Here is a 24,425-nt window from a genome sequence, read left to right on the forward strand (position 1 = left end):
TCTTTCTGCCACAGCAGGAACTCCTGCAGAGGGATCCTTAACCCACTACACCATAGTGGGAACTCCCTAATTAATATACATTTATACTAAAAAACATATACCTTAATTTGTGAGATAGCTACAAAACTGAGGGAACCACAATACACCTTTAAGGAGTCCACAATTGGTAAAGGGTATTTTATTTAAAAAAAAGCGGAAACAAAGATGAAAGCAGGGGGGAAAAAGGTGAAACATACCTTATTTTTGAACATTAAATCATGGAAACAAAAATCTAACTTTTGAAATCTCTCAAAGGTCCAAATCGCATTGGTTCCAGTAATATGGATTATTAGAAGTTTTCCAACAAAACTTTTCCTATCATTCCGTGAAATTGTGACTTAACAGAAATAGTTATGGCCAAAGAGGCTCCAATCAAGGCTCTCTGCTGATCTGGAGGTTAAAAATCTAGTTTGGGGTTTTGCTCTGAATTGATTTTTAACATTGTGGCCTGACTGCACTGATCAACCCGCATAGGCTTCAATTTCCAAAGCCAGCTCGGCGTGGTGAGGGGGCAACTCAGGGCTTTCCCTCGGCTTCTCAAACCCGTCCGGGCGCCTCCTGCCTCTCAAACGGTCTGTATGCCGCAGCATGCAGACAGGTGCAGCGCCAGGAGCCGCCTCCCGCCCCCAGAGCGCGCCCGCGACCCCGCACTCTCCCGCTCCGCCGGCCGAGCCCTCGCCGCCCCACCCCCTGCTCCAGCGCGCGCGCGCACACCGGGCGGAGGCGCGCCCGCCCGGCGGGGCCGCGCACGCAGCTGCTGCCGCCGCAGCCGCCTCCCTCCCTCCTTGCTGGCCCTCCTCCCCTTCCCTCCCCTCCGCCCCCTTCCCCGTAGGCAGCCGGCCCGCCAGCCCGCCCGCCCGCCCGCACTGCCTCCCTCCCGGCCCCTGGCGCTCGGGCTGGGTCTCTCCCCCGCCCCCAGGCTCTCCCAGTCGCTCTCCTCAGGCGGTCGCCCGCGCTCGGTGGATGTGGCTGGCAGCCGCCGCCCCCTCCCTCGCTCGCCGCCTGCTCTTCCTCGGCCCTCCGCCTCCTCCCCTCCTCCTTCTCCTCCTCAGCCGCTCCTCTCGCCGCCGCCGCCGCCTCCACAGCCTGGGCCTCGCCGCGATGCCGGAGAAGAGGCCCTTCGAGCGGCTGCCTGCCGATGTCTCCCCCATTAACTACAGCCTTTGCCTCAAGCCCGACTTGCTGGACTTCACCTTCGAGGGCAAGCTGGAGGCCGCCGCCCAGGTACGGCGACCCTCGGACGCCGGAGGCGAGCTGCCGGGCAAGCGGTTAGGCCGCGCCCGCGGGCTGGGCTGGGGGCCTGGCCCGGCGGGCGGGCGGGCCTGGCCTCTGCGGGCCTGGGTTTGGGGGAGGCCGGCTTGGGGACCGGCGCGCCCCTCTGGGGCGGCCGGGGGGCGCCCGGGCGGGTGTGCTCTGCCCTGTTGGGCTAGGACTAGGGCCTCGTTGCGGGGAGCGCCGCGGGAACCCACAGCACACCTGTGTGGGGTTCCCCCCGACCCCGGCCCTTCCAGGCTGGCTAGTGTTGTGGGAGAGGCTGGAGGGTGTTGGGGAGGCCAGAGGAGTCATCAGAGTCTCCGCTCGGCCTCCTGACTCAGTTCTTTTCTCTCGTTCTCCTCACGCCCCACGGAGGACACATTGGAAGGGGTGGTCGTCTGGGACTCCCGGCTGCCGCGCGTTAGCTCGGCAGAGAGATTCTAGAAGGGGGAAGAGAGTGAGAAGGAGAATGTTAATCCCGGGCAGCCTTGCCGAGTTCTCCCCGCCTGCTCCGGCCCAGGGGCTGGGTTTCTAAGATGATCCGCCCCCTCCCCCTTCCCCTTCCCCTCCAGTGACAGTGCAGCAGTGACTTTGTTCTCCTAACCTCTAGAGAAGCCGAAGGAGGACCCCTTCTCCGCTTTTCCTCCCATCTTCCTAGCTTTGCAGCCTTTGAAGCAGGTGGATGTATTGCTACAAGCGAAGGTTGCTTAGCAGTACCGTCCTCTGAAAGAGGCTATTAGTTTTAGCATACCACCGGTGAAAATATTCCATTACTCTTCATTGCAGTTTTTGGTGAATCATGCTTCCCCCCGCCCCTTCCCCCGCAGATTATCTAAAGTATTGTTTGATTTTGGAGACCTCTAGTATTGATGCTCTACAAAGGTCCGGGACAATAGACATTTGTGACACCACGTTATATGATGTGCTGAGTGAAGTTTGTAATGAAAAAATGGGAACTGTTTAGCAGTTATCTTTAAAAAGAATGATGGTAAATATATTTTGTTTTCATTTCTTTTCCTACTGCAGTCAGGAGGAGAAATCAGTAGGCCTCATCCTTAAAGAACGGGGTGTATCTATCAGTGAAGTGAAAGCAATGAAGGCTGATGTAGTTGTTCCAGTGAATTGAAAGTTGGCAGTTGTTTTTGAAAGCTGAGTACTCAGACTGAAATAGGTCCAAAAGTGCAGAATTAAAAAGTGTACTATGAGGTTGGGGTGCTTATATGAGAGCATGAGGGCCTGTGGTCTGGCTGCATGAAAAGGCAAAACTTACTCCTGTGTAAGTCAGGTGATTTTAAAATTTTCCATTAAGAATATGAATCAGAATGAGTACATCTTGGGTCTAAATTAGGATTTGAGAAGGTTATTTGGGAGACTGTTTATTTAAGCCAAGTGACTAGAGTGTTTGATATATATTGGCTGGGGGCAGATGGGAGGGATTGTAAACAGTAGTGTCTTGTGACTTGGCAAACCTTCTAGAAGAAGGATCCTCCCAGCAATAAGGAGTTCACATTATGTGAAAAGACTAACATTAAAAAAAAAAAAAAAAAAAGAAACTAATTTGTTTCTTTAACCCAATAGTTGATTTACCTACCCCATAATGGGTTCATAATTTTGAGAGGTATACATATTTAGGGAAAATTTTCAGAAAAAAGTCAATAAAATATTTTCAAATGATTTTTTTTTAATTAGGAAGTGACATTTTTAAGTGTCAGGGAAGAACAGCAAGCAGTGACATGCTCCTCCTTACCCTTTTTCTTTTGCTTTTTGAAAGAAATGAGAAAAAAAAAATGAGAAATATGTGGAAGACTGGTTTGGGCCATTGAGGGAGCACATGGTAGTGTACTAGGTAAGAGCAGGGACTAGTTAATTTAATTTGATACAAGGAAATAATTAAATCTTTTTAGTAACATGAAGTTTTCAAAGTTTCTTTTCAGAAATTTTTTTCAGACTAAGTGGCAGCAGAGATGAAAGATGGCATGATAGTGAATTCTAACAGATTTTTAGGAGTTCCTGTTGTGGCTCAGTGATAATGAACCCAACTAGTATCCATGAGGATGCAGGTTCAATCCCTGGCCTTGCTCAGTGGGTTAAGGATCCGGCATTGCCATGAGCTGTAGTGTAGGTGACGTGGCTCAGATCTGGCATTGCTGTGGCTGTGACATAGGCTGGCAGCTGCAGCTCCAGTTGGACCCCTAGCCTGGGAACTGCCATATGCTGCAGGTGCGGCGCTAAAACAAACAAACAAAAAACAGGTTTTTATTATTAAAGGATAATTGCACTTTTTATTCGTACACATTGCCGTTTTTGGTAGTGCAAAGAGTTAACAATGGTAAAAAGCATGTGTTGATGTTTTTTTGAAATCCATAGTTTAGAGCAGTAAGTTTAACTTGTGGCTTAGGTGGTATCTGATTGTGGATATCTAAATATGGACATGGAGTTCCTGTCGTGGTGCAGTGGTTAACAAATCTGATTGGGAACCATGAGGTTGCGGATTCGATCCCTGGCCTTGCTTAGTGGGTTGAGGATCCAGCGTTGCTGTGACCTGTGGTGTAGGTTGCAGATGCGGCTCGGATCTGGTGTTGCTCTGGCTCTGGCATAGGCTGGTGGCTACAGCTCTGATTAGACACCTAGCCTGGGAACCTCCATATGCTGGGGGACCGGCCCTAGAAAAGGCAAGAAAAAAAAAAAAAGAAATATGGACAAAATAACTTGTATTGGGCCAGTTCTCTAACAGTTTGGAATAACATTGCACAAAGTATGCAAATTGCTTGGTTGCTTTAGTTGCAAAATTTTATGATAAGTGCAGAGTATTTGTACAGGTTACATATTAGAAACTTAGTCGATTTTTAACCTGATTTGGGGTGTGGATTCCTGAAGAAGACGAAAATTAGCCAATGTGTACTGATTTAAAAAGTGACTGTCTTTTGCATAAGTGAGTGTGGTCTAATTCATTCAGCAGGTTTTGAAAATATGTTATCATAGGCTTAGAGAAATGGGACATTCCTTTTCCTTTACATTAGGATATTTGAGAGGAACAGATTTTTGTAGCTATTTCAAATTGTGTCTCTTTGTGGATAATTAATTAAAAATAGACTAAAAGTTTACATCAGTGGCTGCAGTTCGTAGTTATGAGTGTATAGTGATTTTTTTTTTTTTTTTTTGCTATTTCTTTGGGCCGCTCCCGCGGCATATGGAGGTTCCCAGGCTAGGGGTCAAATCGGAGCTGTAGCCCCCGGCCTACGCCAGAGCCACAGCAATGCAGGATCCGAGCCGCGTCTGCAACCTACACCACAGGTCACGGCAATGCCGGATCCTTAATCCACTGAACAAGGCCAGGGACCGAACCCGCAACCTCATGGTTCCTAGTTGGATTCGTTAACCACTGCGCCACGACGGGAACTCCTGTATAGTGATTTTTATAGTAATTCTTTATGGAAATATTTTACCTGTGCCAGAGAAATTAACTTCATCCTTCAAGGCCAGGAGTCAGGATATACTAAATGATCCCTGGCCTTCGCTAGTCATGTTGGTGATGATTAAATTGGCACTTAGAGGAGAGTTACAGATACAGTAGATTGTTTGGCAGGCTAAAACTTGGCACTTAAATGGATGTTATTGTTAATTCTGTGTTACAGAATTTTCTGACCAAATTTTGCATATTTTCTACACAGTCATTTTGGCAGGTTCTTTTAAATTACTTAAAAAGATAAAATTAATTTGCCCAGCCTTGTACTCGATCACTCAATGGTCCTAAGAACTTAAGTTTGAAAGACTGAGCGTAAGGAATTTAATCTATTCAGACTTTCATGTTTCTTGAAATTTATCTATGAGGAGACACCTAAATATAAGAAACTTTTGTATGGTAAGCTTTATCCAGAATCATCTGGCAATGAATTCTTCAGTGAATTTTCCAGATATCTGAAGCTTACCCTTTGAGGCAGTTGGACTTTATGTACTGATTTGATGGAAATATTTATTTTTTAAAACTCTATATTAGAGTTTCCGTCGTGGCGCAGCGGAAATGAATCCCGACTAGGAACCATAAGGTTTCCGGTTCCATCCCTGGCCTTGCTAAGTGGGTTCAGGATTGGCATTGCCATGAGCTGTGGTGTAGGTCGCAGATGTGGCTCAGATCTGGTGTTGCTGTGGCTCTGGCATAGGCCAGCAGCAACAACTCCAATTAGACCCCTAGCCTGGGAACCTCCATATGCCGCGGGTGCGGCCCTAAAAAGACAAAAAAAAAAAAAATCCTCATAATCTAAGTTTGTTTGTTTGTTTAGGTTTCTTTTTCTTTTTCTAAATACTGAACAGCAATCTGAACATATCATTGATACTGATAATCATAGATTACCCAAAACTGTGTCCTAAAATTTACTAGTTTTTTTTTTTGTTTTCCTTACTCTCAGATTATGCTGCTTATTTTGCCTTGTTGCTCCCTATTGTGCAATTTCTTCTTTCTTCTATTTTGCCAAACTTGATCTGAAGAGGTCTAAGTAACCAAGTAAACAAGGTTGTTTAAGCTTAAAATTTTTTTTTGTAATTGTGTGTTTGATGGTTTCTCTTCTGAGTGAAGGATATGAGCTTTATTATATGGACTTTGTATCATCTATTCTGGCTTCCATAAAGGCTTTTTTTTTTTTTTTTAACTTCCTGGTTCTTGATAATTGATACTGTCCAATACAACCTGGATAAATGTAGTCTTGAGTAGTAAAGTATCTATGAAACTTCTCTGAACTTTGCTAAATAAATGAGCCTATTCTTACTGCAAAATAAATCTTATACTAATCTCTATGCGAGTCAGTGGCAAAGGCCTGAGTCTTCAGATAGTTGTTTTGTTGTTAATTGAGATTAATTCTCTAGATCTTGGAGATTCCATTTTGGGCATCATGTGAGTATGTAGTTCTCAATTTATTTGGCCACTTGCAGTCACTTTTTTTTTGGCCAGGATGTACAGCAGCTTGATGTGGGATTTCAGTTCTCAGACCAGGGATTGAACCTGGGCTGCAGTGGTGAAAGTGCCAAGTCCTAACCACTAGACCACCATGGATCTCCCCAATTGTTATCACTTTAAATTTTTAATTAATTAATTAATTTTTGTCTTTCTGTCCTTTTTAGGGCCCCACCTGCAGCATATGGAGGTTCCCAGGCTAGAGGTCTAATTGGAGCTGTAGCTACCAACCTATGCCAGAGCCACAGCAACGGCAGATCCGAGCTGCATCTGCAGCCTATACCACAGCTTACGGCAATGCCGGATCCCCAAGCCACAGATAGAGGCCAGGGATCGAACTGGCAACCTAGTGGTTCCTAGTTGGATTGTTTCTGCTGTGCCACCATGGGAACTCCTAAAATTTTTTTTTTTTTTTTTTTTTTTTTTTGGCTTTTTGCTATTTCTTGGGCCGCTTCTGCGGCATATGGAGGTTCCCAGGCTAGGGGTCGAATCGGAGCTGTAGCCACTGGCCTACGCCAGAGCCACAGCAGCAAAGCAGGATCCGAGCCACGTCTGCAACCTACACCACAGCTCATGGCAACGCCAGATTGTTAACCCACTGAGCAAGGGCAGGGACCGAACCCGCAACCTCATGGTTCCTAGTCGGATTCGTTAACCACTGTGCCACGACGGGAACTCCTTTTTTTTTTTTTTTTTTTTGTCTTTTGTTGTTGTTGTTGCTATTTCTTGTTAAAATTTTAAATTAGGAAATAGGAGTTCCTGTTGTTGCTCAGAGGTAATGAACCTGACCAGTATCTTTGAGCATGCGGGTTCAATCCCTGGCCTCACTCGGTGGGTTAAAGGACCATGTGTTGCTGTGAACTGTGGTATAGCTTGCAGACATGGCTTGGATCCCGTGTTGCTGTGGCTGTGACTATGGCATAGGTTGGTGGCTACAGCTCTGACTTGGCCCCTAGCCTGGGAATTTCCATATGCTGCAGGCGCAGCCCTAAAAAGACTAAATAAGTAAATAAATAAATAAATAAAAGGAAATATTTTAGAAATATAGAGAGGTAATCCACCACCCAGATTTAGCAGATATTAATTCTTTGCCCCATTTGCTTTAGACTGTGCATGATGTTTTTTGGAAAATAAAATGTCACAGATACACTAAAGTCTGTTTCCATCTCTTCGCATCCTTACCCCTAGAGGTAAATTCTCTTTTGGTAGGTATTATCCCTATGTATAGTTTTAAAGTTTTATGGTATGTAAAAGTGGCTACAAACAATAAATAATAACATTCTGCAATTTGCTCTTTTTAATGTCTCTTTTGTTAGAAAACTTGGTTCAATTTGTGTTTACTAATTATTTTCTCCTTATTGTTGTTTAGAAATTATAGCCCTATTTCACAAAGGCAACGATTATTACAGAATTTTAATGATGAAATCACTCGTTAGGCAAAGTGACTCAGGCTTCAGACTGACTGGTATTTGAAATTGTTATACTGGAGATTTCCTTTTACTAAAATCTTAGGATTTTAACAATCAGAAGAAAACCTTTTGAGTCTTACTAGTACATGAAAGGTATGTTTCTGAGTGATTGTTGTAAAGACTCATTCAGAAAAAAATTGTCTCAGATTGCTGCTTTCCAAGCTCTTAGGAGACTTCCATTGTAAAATTGCTACCAGCGGTCAGGCTGTCTCTTCGGTAGAGCGATTAGCATTTAGTTCAGTTGAAGTGTAGTTTTTTTGTCCATGAAGACTTAACTAACTCTGGGTTTGAATCAAAGAATGGATACACTAACGTTAATAGCATCAAATAGAAAAGTTGAAAATAGGCTAGTTATTAACATAATTTACATGCCAATTTTTAACATTCTGCTTATATTTTAAGCTTGGAAAGTGAAGATCCTTTTTTTTTTTTTTTTTGGCTGCTTGCTATGGGATCTCGGTTCTCAGACCAGGGATTGAACCTGACCTGCAGCAGTGAAAGTGCCAAGTCCTTACTACTAGACCACCAGGGAACTCCCAGTTGGAAAGTGAAAATCTTAATTCTGAAATTCCTTTGATTTATTACCTGTATTTTTAAAAAATTGAAGCATAGTTGACTTAGATTATTATCTTTTTTTTTTGTTTTTGGCTGTGTGTGTGGCATATGGAAGTTCCCAGGCTAGGGAGCTGCAGGCCTGCGCCACAGCCACAGCAATGCCAGATCTGAGCTGCTTCTGCGACTCACACTGCACTTGAAGCAATGCCAGATCCCTAACCCACTGAGAGAGGCAAGGGATAAAACCCGCATCCTCAGATATTATATCAGCTTCCCAACCTCTGAACCAGAATATAACCATTGTCCTGTATTTTTGATAGTGGAACGTACAGGTAGTCACTAACATGATGATGTTAATGCATAAAAAATCATATTGAGTCATCAGGCCAGTGCTGTTGTGAGGAAAGCATCAACAGTGTGGTAGTTGAGCACTTAAGCATACACTTGAGTCCACGTGGATATATTTATGTTATTATACTTTATTTTATTTCATTTCATTTATTTTTTGGTCCATGCCTGTGGTGTATGGAGGTTTCTGGGCCAGGGATTGAAACCATGCCACAGCAGCAACCCAAGTTGCTGCAGTGACAACACTGCTGCAACACAAGCGAACTCCTTAAGATGCATTTTATTTTATTTTTTTGTCTTTTTGGACCTGCACCCGTGGCATATAGAGGTCCCCAGGTAGGGGTGCAGTTGGAGCTGTAGCCGCCAGCCTACACCACAGCTCACAGCAATGCCAGATCCTTAACCCACTGAGCAAGGCCAGGGATCAAACCCACGTCCTCATAGATACTAGTCAGGTTCATTAATCACTGAGCCACAACGGGAACTCCCTTAAGATGCGTTTTATTTATTTTTTTTATGTTATTGTTATTATTTTTTGTCTTTTCTAGGGCTGCACCCTTGGCATATGGAGGTCCCCAGGCTAGGGGTCTAATTGGAGCTGTAGCTGCTGGCCTATACCACAGCCACAGCAACTCAGGATCCGAGCTGAGTCTTCTACCTACACCGCCACTCACGGCAACCGGATCCTTAACCCACTGAGCGAGGTCAGGAATCGAACCTGCCACCTCATGGTTCCTAGTCGGATTCTTTAACCACTGAGCCACAACGGGCACTCCCTTAAGATGCATTTTGTTTTATTTTATTTTATTTTTTATTTAGTCTTTTCTAGGGCCGCATCCGCAGCATATGGAGGTTCCCAGGCTAGGGTCTAATCAGAGCTGTAGCCGCAGGCCTATGCCAGAGCCAGAGCAATGCGGGATCCAAGCTGAGAGCCGTGTCTGCGACCTACACCACAGCTTACAGCAACATCAGATCCTTAACCCACTGAGCGAGGCCAGGGATTGAACCCTCAACCTCATGGTTCCTAGTTGGATTTGTTAACCACTGTGGCACCAAGGGAACTCCTAAGATGCATTTTATAACAACAAGATAATTCATAAAAAGTGTTTCTTTTACCCTTTAGTGCCTGACACATAATAATCACTTAATAGATGTAATTATTATTATTATGTTTAATGGCTGCACCTGTAGCATGTGGAAGTTCTTGGGCCAGGATTAAATCTGAGCGGCAGCTGCAGCCTATGCCTATGGAGCCTTTAACCCACTGTGCTGGGCCAGGGGATTGAACCGGTACCACTGCAGCAACTCAACTCAGATTCTTAACCCACTGTGACACAGCCAGAACTCCTAGATGTTATCATTAAGACCCATGCACAGAGGAGTTCCCGTCATAGCTAAGTGGTTATAACGAATCCAACTAGGAACCATGAGGTTTTGGGTTTGATCCCTGGCCTTGCTCAGTGGGTTAAGGATCTGGCATTGCCATGAGCTGTGGTGTAGGTTGCAGACGAGGCTCAGATCCCGTGTTGCTGTGTTCTGGCGTAGGCCCATGGCTACAGCTCCGATTGGACCCCTAGCCTGGGAACCTCCATATGCTGCGGGAGTGGCCCTAGAAAAGGCAAAGAGACAAAAAAACAAAAAACAAAAAAAACAAAACCCATGTACAGAGACCAAGATTTAACTGCCGTAGGTGTAGTCAAAAGAAATTTTTTAAAATAAAATGTATCTCAAATATGAGATAGAATATATTGTCTGATTTTTAAAATTTGGTGCTATTATGAGGATAAGTATCTTTGTCCTTTGATTCTTCCCTTCCAAGCTTCAAAAAATGGAAAAAAATTAATTTCTGTTCAACAAGCAGCTTAATTCATTCGTATAAACAGGTGGGTTTTCCCTAAACACAGGAGGAATTGGAATGTACTTGTAACTGATGTTGTGCCTTGTGCCTTTCCAAAGTATACACTTTCACTCAAAATGGTGTAATAGTAGTGAGATAAATATCATTTGGCACATGTAGTGTTGTGTAGGTATCTTGATGTTGGTAGATTAACTGCTTGGGTACCATTAAATTCATTGTAAATGTTTATGGATGAAAATAGTGTTGCCTAGGGAGTTCCCATTGTGGCTCAGCATAAGTGAATCTGACTAGTATCCATGAGGATGCAGGTTTGATCCCTGATCTTGTTCAGTGGGTTGGGGCTCTAGCGTTGCCGTGAGCTGTGGTGTAGGTCACGGAAGTGGCTTGGATTCTGCATTGCTTTGGCTGTGGTATATGCTGGCAGCTGTAGCTCCAATTGGACCCCTAGCCTGGGAACCTTCCATATGCCATCGATTCGGCCCGAAAAAGCAAAGAAAGAAAGAAAAAAAAGTAAATAATGTTGCCTAGGTAAAGGTTAAGATGTGTAACTAAACCATTATTATTCTGTTGGCATAAACTTCAAACTTTGGGAAGTTTTTATTTTTTTGTCTTTTTTTTTTTGTTGTTGTTGTTGTTTGTTGTTGTTGTTTTTTTGTTGTGTTGTTGTTGCTATTTCTTGGGCCGCTCCTGCGGCATATGGAGGTTCCCAGGCTAGGGGTCGAATCGGAGCTGTAGCCACCAACCTACGCCAGAGCCACAGCAACGCGGGATCAGAGCCGCGTCTGCAACCTACACCACAGCTCATGGCAACGCCGGATCGTTAACCCACTGAGCAAGGGCAGGGACCGAACCCGCAACCTCATAGTTCCTAGTCGGATTCGTTAACCACTGCGCCACGACGGGAACTCCGGGAAGTTTTTATTAATTTTACCCTTTGAAGCACATTCATCTAAGTGCTTCATTTCTGTGTTTCTGAAAAATTTTTTTAAAGTCAGTTTGTCAATAGGCAGAGTTGTTTCTGCTTTTTGTTCAAATATAGTGCTATAAACAGTTGGGACATAAAAGTTTTAGTGCTATTTAGGTATGTTTTAGTGAAATAAACAGTGTGAAGGAATATTACCACTTAAAATTTAAAAAAAAAAAGCTGTTCATAAAATGAAAAAATTTTGTTTTGAAATGGGAAGATTTATGAGAAGAATGTTTTTTAAATGAGCCAAAATAGTTTCACTTTATATGTTAGAGACTTTGACAGTCTGTTACAGGATTAATAACATACTATCTGAAATTTAGGTCAGGTAGTTTTGGTTTAAGTTAATCATGTTTATGGATTATTTATTAGTAAAATGGTTAATAGCTTTGTCATATAGATTTTATATTACTCTGTACTTACCTCGTCACGTGGTCTGTTCAGTGATCTCAACGCACTGTTGGGTTTTGTTTGGTCTATACAGTATTTTAGCAAAATTTGAATTAGTTGCCATCAGTTAAAAATTGGGAGATTGCATATGAAATTGAATATGTGGCTGTTTTTAATTGGAAGCTCTGTCAACAGAGCTCTAAGAGATGTCTTCTTCCCCCTGCTTTACCAATAGTCTTCCTTTATGCATAGCCTTCACTTGGCCTACTGTATTCCTCTGTTTTGTTGGCATCTATGGGCATTTGTGATTTAGAACTTTTTTTTTTTTTTTTTTTTTTTTGGTCTTTTTGTCTTTTTGTCTTTTCCAGGGCTGTACTATGGAGGTTCCCAGGCTAGGGGTCTAATCTGAGCTGTAGCTGCCAGCCTACACCACAGCCACAGCAACGCAGGATCTGAGCCATGTCTGCAGCCTACACCACAGTTCACGGCAACACCGGATACTTAACCCACTGAGTAAGGCCAGGGATCGAACCCAAAACCTCATGGTTCTTAGTTGGATTCGTTGACCATTGAGCCACGACGGGAACTCCTATATTTTTGTTATTTTAGATTTAGACCATTCAAACGTTTGCATTTGAGATTTGTTTAATGCAACAAGTATATACAAACAAGGTTACAACCAAGTTGGAATATGGGCAAGGGTTATGAATGAACAGTTTGCAGAAGAAAAACTTAAAAGCCATAAAAGAAAGGAAGGAAGAGAGGGAGGGAGGGAGAGAAGAAGGAAGGAAAGGATAGACAGAAGGGAAAGAGAAAGGGAAGGAGGAAAGAAAGGAGGAGGGGAGGAAGGGAGAAAGGAGGGAAGGAAGCTGGCTTAGTAACTGGTGTTACTAGTAAGTAACCAAGGAAATTCTAATTAAAACAACAATGGAATACAATAATATCCCAGATTGTTGAAAAATTTTAAGTTTTTTGGAAGTTGCTGAAAGTGGAATTTATTCTTTGTTCATGAGAGTGTTAATTGAAACTACTCTGGAAGGTAATTTGTCAATTCTTGGTGAAGAAAATGGGTGTACAAGAAAATATGGACCAAGATTTTTTTTTTTTTTTTTTTTCCCGCTTTTTAGGGCCGTACCTACGGAATATGGAAGTTCCCAGGCTGGGAGTCGAATCAGAGCTACAGCCGCTGGCCTACACCACAGCCACAGCAACTAGGGATCCCAGCTACAACCTGCACTGCAGTTCATGGCAATGCAGGATCCTTAACCCATTGAGCATGGCCAGGAATCGAACCCGCAACCTCATGGTTCCTAGTTGATTTGTTAACCACTGAGCCACGACGGGAACTCCAAGTAAGACAGAATCTTAAATGTTGATTTAATCTTGGTAGTGAGTCATTAGTGTCTGTTATATTCAAAATGTTTCTTTGGGAAAAGAAAAAATTTTAAAGAATGTTTTATGAAATTTTGACATAGTTTATGATACTAGATTTTTTTTTTTTAAAGATTCCATTTGATTTTTTTCAATTCAATGAATTTTATTATAGGAGTTTCCATTGTGGCACAGCAGAAACGAATCTGACTAGTAACCAAGAGGTTGTGGGTTCGATCCCTGGCCTCGCTCAGTGGGTTAAGGATCTGGCATTACCATGAGCTGTGGTGTAGGTCTCAGACACGGCTCAGATCCTCTGTTGCTGTGACTCTGGCATAGGCAGCAACAGCTCTGATTTGACCCGTAGCCTGGGAACCTCCATATGCCATGGTGCAGCCCTAAAAAGACAAAAGGCAAAAAAAAAAAAAAGAAAGAAAGAAAATTTTATTACATTTATAATTGTATACTGGTCATCATAACCCAGTTTTATAGCATTTCCATCCCAAACCCGTAGACCACCCCCCACTCCCAACCTGTTTCCTTTGGAAAACCTAAGTTTTTCAAAGTCTGTGAGTCAGTGTCTGTTATGCAAAGAAGTTCATTGTGTCCTTTTTTTAGGTTCCGCATGTAAGTGATAGCTTATGATGTTGGTGTCTCACTGTCTGACTGATTTCACTTAGCATGATAATTTCTAGGTCCATCCATGTTTCTGCAAATGCCATTATTTCTTTTCTTTTAATGGCTGAGTAGTATTCCACCATGTACATGTACCACATCTTCTTTATCCATTCCTCTGGATACTAGATTTCTTCCTCTATCCTTACAGAAAGGCCTTATGATGGGTATGATGCACAGGTTGAAGTGCATAATTAATTGCAACATATAAGTGTTGTTTCTAATTAAAATTTTTTGAAATTAGGTTTTTCTTTTTTTGGTCTTTTTGTCTTCTTAGGGCTGCACCTGAGGCATATGGAGGTTCCCAGGCTAGGGGTCGAATTGGAGCTTAGCCACTGGCCTTTGCCGCAGCCACAGCAACACAGGATTCAGAGCTTCGTCTTGTTTTATATCAAGATTTAAGTAGGAAAGTGTGGTTATTTATCATTAGTCAGATGTTGAAATTCTGTGAAGTATTTAAATATTTATTATTGCTTTTAGTATAATTTGGAAAATATGAATTGCTTTGGATATTTAGAACTAGTCATTTATTTCTACCATTGATGCATGAATACTTAGTCTAAGTTTTAGTCATGTCTAGGTTTTAAAATATTGCCTGTGGCATACATTAAGCCAAGATAAAGATGTACCTGTTATTAAATTAGGCTATTTCTAACACTGTTGGTTTTCTTTCTTTCTTTCTTTTTTTTTTTTTTTTACCTTAGGTGAGGCAGGCAACCAATCAGATTGTGATGAATTGTGCTGATATTGACATTATTACAGCTTCATATGTACCAGAAGGAGATGAAGGTAAAGAGTTATTTTCCATTTTAATTTGCTGTCTTTGTCTGCATGTAATGTGTACTTGTGTGTGCATGTGTGTATAACATGTACATTTTCAGATTAAGATATCATGTTTGTTACTTCTGAAATAGGAGAATTCTTTAGATGTTCATAGGAGATATTTGAATAATGCAAGATAAAGGAAATGTAACAATTTTAATTCTACTTCAAACATTAATTTATTTTGTGACACTAGGCAGATCACATTTTCATAAGTGTAAAATTAGTATAATACTGTTCATGTAAAGCTGAAGAATTATTTTAAAAATTAAGTACTTTGAACATTAAAGATTTCTCAGGTGAGCTTAATTAGTTCATATGTGGTTTTCTTAAAGTTTTTTTTTCCTCTTGAACAATAATTAAAATTGAGATAATAAGTGTTACTCATAATTGGGAGAAAAATATTTGCTTTATGGGATCAAATGTGAAAGTTAGAAACTAGGTGGAGGAGTTCCCTAGTGGTTGAGTGGGTTAAGGATCTGGCATTGTCACTGCTGTGGCTTGGGTTTGATCCCTGGCTGGGGAACTTCCTCATGTTCTGGGTGTGGCCAAAAAAAGGAAAAGCAAGAATGAAATAAAGAAACTAGTTGATGGAGTTAGTTACGGGGAAGAATATGTTAAAAAGAAACGTGGTGGAGTTCCCGTCGTGGCGCAGTGGTTAACGAATCCGACTAGGAACCATGAGGTTGCGGGTTCGGTCCCTGCCCTTGCTCAGTGGGTTAAAGATCCGGCGTTGCCGTGAGCTGTGGTGTAGGTTGCAGACGCGGCTCGGATCCTGCGTTGCTGTGGCTCTGGCATAGGCTGGTGGCTACAGCTCCAATTCGACCCCTAGCCTGGGAACCTCCATATGCTTCGGGAGCAGGCCAAGAAATAGCAAAAAGACAAAAAAAAAAAAAAAAAAAAAAAGAAAGAAAGAAACATGGTATGGGGTGCAGTGGGTTAGGCGTTGTCACTGCTGTGGCTAGGGTCACTGCTATGGTACGGGTTTGATCCCTGACCTGAGAACTTCCACATGCTACAGGTGTGGCCAAAAATGAAACGAAACAAACAAAAAAATGAAAGAAAATATTGTATAGAATGTGTGGGAACTCAGTTCACATCTTTAAAATAAATATTTTAGACCTTATAATTACAGTAAGGATTAAAGTGAATGATCAGTTTTAGCTTGAGTTCTTATTCCCACATGAGCTACATTTTATTTATTGTAATTTATTTATTTATATATTTATTTATTTAATTATTTATTGCTTTTTAGGACTGCACCCACAGCATATGGAGGTTCCCAGGCTAGGGGTCCAATAAGAGCTGCAGCTGCTGGCCTACACCACAGCCACAGCCACGCAGGATCCGAGCCATGTCTGCAGCCTACGTCACAGCTCATGGCAACGCCAGATCCTTAACCCACTGAGCAAGACCAGGGATCGAACCCGAATCCTCATGGATCCTAGTCGGGTTCCTTCACTGTTGAGCTACAGTGCGAACTCCCCCCACATAAACTACATTTTAAAAGTTACCAAGTTTGGTTTAAATTCACAAGTATATTAATAATTGAATCTAAATTGCTTTTTACTCTTGACTTCTTGACATTCCTTGTCAAAATGGCTTATTGGTTAATCTCTACTACTCAGACTTTTCCTCTTGGAAAATCTTCTCATCTGATACAAAATAAGTTAGAAATTTGACCTTTTAATTTACATTTTGTATTGCTGTTTCCCTCCTTCTTTACATTATACCGAAAATAAGCATACAAATAACATTTTAAGGCCTGACTATGCTTATTTCATGGACTTTTTTTAAATTGTCTTGTCCATGAAAGGTTAAAAACCATAGGTAGCAGTTGAGCTTATTATTGCCAAGAAGTACTTGTGATCAGTTTTGTAAATGAGATTAACTGCTGTGATTATAAGTGAGAGGAACAGATCCTTTAAGTGGACTTTGATAAGTGCCAACTTAAAAAAAAAATTGTTTTGGAGTTCTTGTTGTGGCTCAGCAGGTAAAGGACCTGATATTTTTCTGTGAGGATGCAGGTTTGCTCCCTGGCCTGGTTCAGTGGGTTAAGGATCTGGGATTGCTACAGGCTGTGGCAGAGGTTGAAGATGTGGCTCGGATCAGATGTTGCTGTGGCTGCAGCTGCAGCTCCAATTTCACCCTGGACTGGGAACTTCCATATGCCACAGGTGCGGCCGTTAAAAAAAAAAAAGTTATTTAGTGAATAGAAGAGATTAATTTCTTTAACTGAAGAAAAATGGAAGCACCTAACCCAAGCATATCAAAGCAAGCTTTCTTTGTCGCAAGTAGAGAACATTTAAATTCAATATAGTGTTTAAAAATGTTGTCCACTTTAGGAGTTCTCTGGTGGCCTAGTGGTTAAAGGATCTGGTGTTGTCACTGCTATGGTGTGGGTTCAATCCCTGGCCTGGGTAGTTTGACATGCCAAGGGCGTGACTGGGAAAAAAAGTCCAGTTTAATCCTGTGATAAACCATAATGAAAAAGAATATGAAAAAAAAATGTATAACTGAGTCACTTTCCTGTACAGCAGACGTTAATACAACATTGTAAATCAACTATACTTCAATGAAAGTTTTTAAAAAATCCAGTTAGATAGGCAGAACTAGTAAAATAAATATGTATCCTCCAGCTGACATGGTTTCAGCTCAGGTTTGTGTTTTATTCTCTTCTGCTGAAATGCCAGGAAAGAATTCAGAGAACCTGAATGTTTGAGTATGCGTAGCTGAATTGTGCCAGGCTCATAATGATCTGATTTTAAGAAGTAGTGTTAATAATCTCAGTGAAAATGTATAGGAAGTAGAATTTGGAGAGAGATTCTTATAAAACATTAATTTTTATTAGATACATAAAATATTTTCTTGACTAGCTAAGGTATGTTTCTCAACTTATTCTCCTAGAGCAACAGGAAGAACCTGGAGTCATCTTTAAGCCCATTTAATTTTAGAGTAAAAGACACTGGGAAGTTGTATTATTTTGGTATTTTAAGGAGTTAGAACCAGATAGATTTAGCCTTTCACATAGATACATAGCTTAATTTTGCCCTTATACAGAGGTATGTCTTGGTTTTTATCTTATGGGAGAGTGTAACGTTTCTTTAGAAACTAGTTCCCATTGTGGCTCAGTGGAAACAAATATGACTAGCATCCATGAGAACGCAGGTTTGATCCCTGGCCTCACGCAGTGGGTTAAGGATCTGATGTTGCTGTGAGCTGTGGTGTAGTTTACAGATGCAGCTCAGATCTGGCATTGTTGTGGCTGTGGTGTAGGCTCTGATTTGACCTTTAGCCTGGGAACCTTCTTATGCCTTGGTGTGGCCCTAAAAAGACAAAAAAAAAAAAAATAGAGAAACTAGTGGTTGTGAACTTGACTCTCAGCTCTTTCCAGGGCTGTGTGCTGAGTCAATAGGAGAGATATTTTTTAACCTAGCTAAACTCATCTAGTGTCTATTAATATTTATGATTGCCTTCTAGAAGACAATATCTGTAGCCAAAATCTTGGTGCTTTAAGGTAAAATCATAAAATTACTGAAAGCATGAAGTTGTTGGTTCTTTATGTAAGTTTTTGATTGATGAAAAAGGCTATCTTGTGACATGTGCAGTAACCTAGAAAGACCTATGGGCATGTGTCTCTTTAAACAAAGGCGCTGCCTTTTATACAAAAATAATTTATTTAAAAACCTCTTTGAAATCTTTGTAATATTTTGAAAAATGAGAAATCAGTAAGAAAACTGGCTGAAAACTTTTTTTACTGTTCTGCACTTCAAGGGTTGGTGAAATCATTAGCACTTAAGCCAGTGCAAGGAATGCACCTCCCTACACAGTGCAGGGATTAGTATTGTCATCAGCTTCTGCAAGAGAAATACGAAACTTTTGAGTGCCTGAATCAGGTCCTGACAGGTAAAGAGTCTTTTAATTTATCATTAATACTTGATGGTTTGGGCATAACCACGTAAAGAATGATCATTTCAAAGTTTTATACAGCTTTTCCTTTAGTGTATTCTGTCAGGTATGTGTTTATAGAATTAGCTATGTAAGAAAAAGTTTTTCTATCAGTTATATAATATTTCATGCAAAGTTCTAATATGTAGTTTGAGATCCATGACCATCACTTTGGTTTATTCGTATAAGGCATATCAATTTTAACAAATGTATTTTTGAAGTAGGATTGTATTTTTCAGTGTGTGCATATGTGCATGTGTGTGTTTAATGAAAGGATAAACTAAACAGCTTAAAAATACTGTCAAATATTAATTTTAGAGTTCCCATTGTGGCGCAGTGGTTAACAGATCTGACTAGGAACCATGAGGTTGGAGGTTTGATCCCTGGCCTTGCTCAGTGGGTTAAGGATCTGGCGTTGCTGTGAGCTGTGGTGTAGGTCGCAGACGTGGCTTGGATCCCGCGTTGCTGTGTCTCTGGCGTAGGCCGGTAGCTACAGGTCCGATTCGACCCCTAGCCTGGGAACCTCCATATGCCGAGGGAGCGGCCCAAGAAATAGCAAAAAGACAAAAAAAAAAAAAAAAAAAAAAAAAAATTCAGAATCTAGCATACTTCTTTTTAGATAGCTTTTAGAGTTTTTCGAGCACTAAGATGCCATTATTTTTGAGGACTTGTTTTTATTTTGTTTCTAGTTTACTATTGCCAAATGTATTGAGTTTTGGGAATTTTGAACATAAAGTCTGTTATGTGCTATTTCCTGAAGAATGGGTAAATTAATTCATAAACTAACTATAGTGTCCAGGCTACATTGAGAAATCAAATATTCCCAGTCCTTTGGGGACTACCAGGGCATCCTTTTTTCTAAATTAAATGTTGATTTTATTTTTTTAATTAAAAAACTTAACTTTTGGTGGTGGGGGGGTAAGTTCACTGCAAAACTGAGTAGAAAGTACAGAGATTTCTGGAGTTCAAATTGTGGCTCAGTGGTTAACGAACCCCACTAGTATCCATGAGGATGTGGGTTTGATCCCTGGCCTTGCTCAGTGGGTTAAGGATCTGGCGTCGTGAGCTGTGGTGTAGGTGGTAGACATGGCTTGGATCCTGTGTTGCTGTGGCAGCTGGAGCTCCAGCTCAACCCCTAGCTTGGAAACTTCCATATGCTATAGGTGCAGCCCTAAAAAGCAGAGAAAAAGTACAGAGATTTCTCATACAGCTCCTGTCCCGGCATGTACAGCCTCTCCCAGTATCAACATCCCAAATCAAAGTGATGCATTTGTTACAGTCAGTGAGCCTACATTGACACCTCATTACTATTTAAAGTCCATCATTTACATTAGAGTTCATTCTTGCTTTTATACATTCTATGGCTTTTGACAAATGTATAATGACATGTATCTACCATTACAGTATTGTACAGAATCATTTCACTCCCATTAGCTCTATTATGCTCTGCCTGTTTCTCCATCCCTTCTCCTGACAACCACTAATCTTTTTACTATAGTTTTGTCTTTTCTAGAATGTCGTTAGTTGGAGATAGTATGTTGCTTTTCACATTGGCTTCTTGCACTTTGTAGTATGCATTTCTTTTATGTCTTTTCATTGCTTGGTAGTTCATGTCTTTTTAGCTCTGAATAATATTCCCTTGTATGTATACATCAATTTATTTATTTATTAAATTTTTTATTATAGTTGGTTTACAATGTTCTGTCGATTTCTGCTGTACAGCAAAGTGACCCAGTTATATATAAATACACATTCTTTTTCTGATAATATCTTCCGTCATAAGTGACTGGATGTAGTTCTCTGTGCTATACAGCAGTGTATTGGTTTATTTATCCATTCACCTACTGAAGGACGTCTTGGTTGCTTCCAGGTTGTAGCAGTTATGAATAAAGGTTCTGTAAATATCCATGTTTTTGTGAGGTTTTTGTGAGGACGTAAGTTTTGATCTCCATTGGCTAAATATCAAGGAGCATGATTGCTGGGTCCTGTGATAAGAGTGTGTTTAGATTTATAAGAAACTGCCAAATTGTCCTCCAAAGCGATTATATCATCTTGCATTCCAACCAGCAATGAATGAGAGTTCCTGTTGCTCCACATGCTCCCCAGCATCTGTTGTGTTTTGGATTTTTGGCTATTCTATAGGTATGTAGTGGTATGCCATTGCTTTAATTTGCAGGGCCTTAATGACTCGATGTTGAACATTTTTTCATATGCTTACTCGCCATCTGTATATCTCCTTCAGTGAGGTGTCCACTCAGGTATTTTGCACAATATTAGGTTATTTTTATTATTGTTGAGTTTTAAGAATTCTTTGTGCATTTTGGATAACAGTCTGTTGTCATATGTGTCTTTACAAATATTTTTTCCCACTCTGTGGCTTGTCTTCTTAGTCTCTTAACATTGTTCTTCTCAGGGCTCTAATTTTTCTTTTTTTCTTTTTTGGCTCCCCTGCAACACATGGAGTTTCTTGGGCTAGGGATCAAATCCAAGCCACAGTTGTGATCTAAGCCACCAGATCCTTAACCCACTGTGCGGGGTCAGGAATTGAACCTGTGTCCCAATGCTCCCAAGACATCACCAATCCCATTGTGCCACAGCAGGAACTCCTCAGAGCTCTGTTTTTTGGGTTTTTTTTTTGGTCTTTTTGCCATTTTCTTGGGCCACTCCCACGGCATATGGAGGTTCCCAGTCTAGGGGTTGAATCTGAGCTGTAGCCGCCGGCCTACGCCTGAGCCACAGCATCTTGGGATCCGAGCTGCGTCTGTGACCTACACCACAGCTCATGGCAACGCTGGATCCTTAACCCACTGAGCAAGGCCAGGGATTGAATCTGCAACCTCATGGTTCCTTGTCGGATTTGTTAACCACTGCGCCACAACGGGAATCCTAATTTTTTGTTTTAATACAGTATGGGTTATTATTTCTTTCACGCATTGGGCTTTGGTGGTGGTATATGCAAAAAGTCATCACAATACCCAAGGTCAGTTAGATTTTCTCTTGTGTTATCTTCCAATAGTCTTAGTTTTGCATTTTACATTTAGGTCTATAATCCATTTTGACTTAAATTTTATAAAAGGGGAAGGTCTGTCTAGATTCATTTTTTTGGCATGTGGTGTCCAGTTGCTAGCAACGTGTTGAAAAGATAGTTCCATTGTATTGCCTTTGCTCCTTTGTCAAGATCAGGTAACTATATGTGGTCTGTTTCTAGGCTGTCTGTTCTGTTCCACTGATCTATTTTTCTTCTGTTTCTCCAATACCATACCATCTTGATTACTGTAGCTTTATAGTAATTCTTGAAGTTGGATAGTGTGAGTCTTCTGACTTTGTTGTACTTCAACATTGAGTTAGGCATTCTAGATTGTTTGCTTGGAATTCCCGACGTGGCTTAGTGGAAACAAATCTGACTAGCATCCAAAAGGATGTAGGTTCAATCCCTGGACTTGCTTAGTCAGTTAAGGATCTGGCGTTGCAGTGAGCTGTGATGCTCAGATCCCGCATTGCTGTGGCTGTATTGCAGGCCAGTGGCTACAGCTCCCATTCGACCTCTAGCCTGGGACCCTCCATATGCTGCCGGTGGTGCTGCCCCAAAAGAAAAAATAAATAAATAAATAAATAAATAAATAGTTGCCTCTTCATATAAACTTTAGAGTCAATTAAAAAATATTCACGAAATAACTTTATGAGATTTCGATTGGGGTTGGTATTGAATCTGTAAATCAGATGGGAAAAACAGATTATCTTGACAGTATTAAATCTTTTTATCTATGAAGATGGAATATATCTTCATTTACTTAGTTCTTCCTTGGTACCTTTCATCAGAATTTTGTAATTTTTCTCACATGAACCTTGTATATATTTTGTTAGGTTTATACCTAAGTATTTCATTCTTGGGGGTGATAATGTAAATGATAACTTTTTTAGTATTTCAAATACCACTTATTCATTGCTGGTATATTGGAAAATAATTGACTTTAACAATAGTGTGTTAACCCTGTATCCTGCACCCTTGCCTTAATTACTAGTTAAATCAATTAGTTGCAGGAGTTTTTTGCTGATTCTTTTGAAGTTTCTACACGACCATATCATCTGTGAACAAAGACAGTTTTATTTCTACCTTTCCGGTAGGTATACTTTTACTTCCTTTTCCTTTTCTTTTCTTTTTCTTTTTGTCTTTTTGCCATTTCTTGGGCCGCTCCCACGGCATGTGGAGGTTCTCAGGCTAGGGGTCGAATTGGAGCTGTAGCTGCTGGCCTACGCCACAGCCACAGCAACGAGGGACCCCAGCCGAATCTGCAACCAGCACCCACAGCTCATGGCAATGCCGGACCCTTAACCCATTGAGCAAGGCTAGGGATCAAACCTGTAACCTCATGGTTCCTCGTCGGATTCATTAACCACTGAGCCACGATGAGAACTCCTCCACTAGACATGTTCTATCATTCTTCTTATACATTGTTGGAGTTGATTCGCTTGATATTTTGTTGAGAATTTTTGCATTTATGTTTCTAAGAAGTATAGGTCTGTAGTATTCTTGTAATGTCTTTGTCTGATTTTGATGCTAGGATAATGGTTGTCCTCATAGAATGAGTTAGGAAGTATTTTCTTCTGTTACTATCCTCTGGAAGAGATTGTAGAAAATGGGTGTAATTTCTTCCTTAAATAATTCGGTAAAATTCACAAATGAACCCATCTGGGCCTGATGCTTTCTGTTTTGGAAGGTTATTTCTTCTTTAACCTATGTCTTATCTATAATGTGTTGTTTAATCTCCTAAGTATTTGGGGATTTTTCAAGTTAATTTTCTATTACTGATTTCTAGTTTAATTCCTTTGTGGTCTGAGAGCAGTTTATGATTTTTTATTCTTTTAAATTAGTTAAGGCTTTTTTTTTTTTTTTTTTTTTTGTCTTTTCTAGGCCCGCTCCCACGGCATATGGAGGTTCCCAGGCTAGGGGTCTGATCGGAGCCGTAGCCACTGGCCTACGCCAGAGCCACAGCAATGCGGGATCCGAGCCATGTCTGCAACCTACACCACAGCTCACGGCAGCGCCGGATCCTTAACCCACTGAGCAAGGCCAGGGATCGAACCCGCAACCTCATGGTTCCTAGTCGGATCCGTGAACCACTGCGCCACAATGGGAACTCCAAGGCATGTTTTATGACCCAGAATGTGGTCTGTCTTTATGAGTGTTCCATGCGAGCTTGAGTAAAATGTATAATCAGCTGTTGTTTGAGGAAATAGATATCAATTATATCCAGTGGATTTTTTTCAAAATTTAATTTTATTGGGGCATAGTTTTTACAGTATTGTATTATTGCAGGTGTATGGCAAAGTGAATCAGTCATACATACCAATATATCGTTCTTTTTTTCCTCTATAGGTTATTACAAACTGTTGAGTAGATTTTCCTATACTATATAGTAGGTTCTTGTTAATCATGTTTTATACTGAAGTGTGCGTATTAGTCCCACCCTCCCGATTCTTGCCTCCCTGCAAATGGTTTCACCTATGGTAACCAAGATTGGTTGAAATATCTGAGTTTATTTAAGTTCTTTTGTGGTTTTTTTTAAATTAGATTCCACATATAAGGTGATATCGTATGGTATTTGTCTTTCTCTTTCTTTCTGTTTGGCTGAACTCATGGCATGTGGAAGTTCCCAGTCAGGGATCAAACCTATGCTGTAGTTGTAGCTTGCATCACAGCTGCAGCAATGCCAGGTCTTTAACCTACTGTGCCACAAGGAACTTCTTGTCTTTGTCTTTCTGACTTACTTACTAGTGTGA

General features: G+C 41.1%; 1 protein-coding gene across 1 annotated transcript in view; it reads left to right on the plus strand.

Annotated features, from left to right (window-relative positions):
• The window catches only part of NPEPPS (aminopeptidase puromycin sensitive), an 87,217-nt gene continuing 63,546 nt past the window's right edge, over positions 755–24,425 (plus strand). The window contains exons 1-2 of the mRNA XM_003131527.5: positions 755–1,263; positions 14,579–14,663. Of these exons, the coding sequence (XP_003131575.2) occupies positions 1,003–1,263; positions 14,579–14,663 (346 nt within the window). The 5' untranslated portion in view covers positions 755–1,002. The remainder of the gene's footprint in view (positions 1,264–14,578; positions 14,664–24,425) is intronic.

Source organism: Sus scrofa, chromosome 12 (assembly GCF_000003025.6).
Source record: "Sus scrofa isolate TJ Tabasco breed Duroc chromosome 12, Sscrofa11.1, whole genome shotgun sequence".
In the NCBI taxonomy this organism is placed as follows: domain Eukaryota; kingdom Metazoa; phylum Chordata; class Mammalia; order Artiodactyla; family Suidae; genus Sus; species Sus scrofa.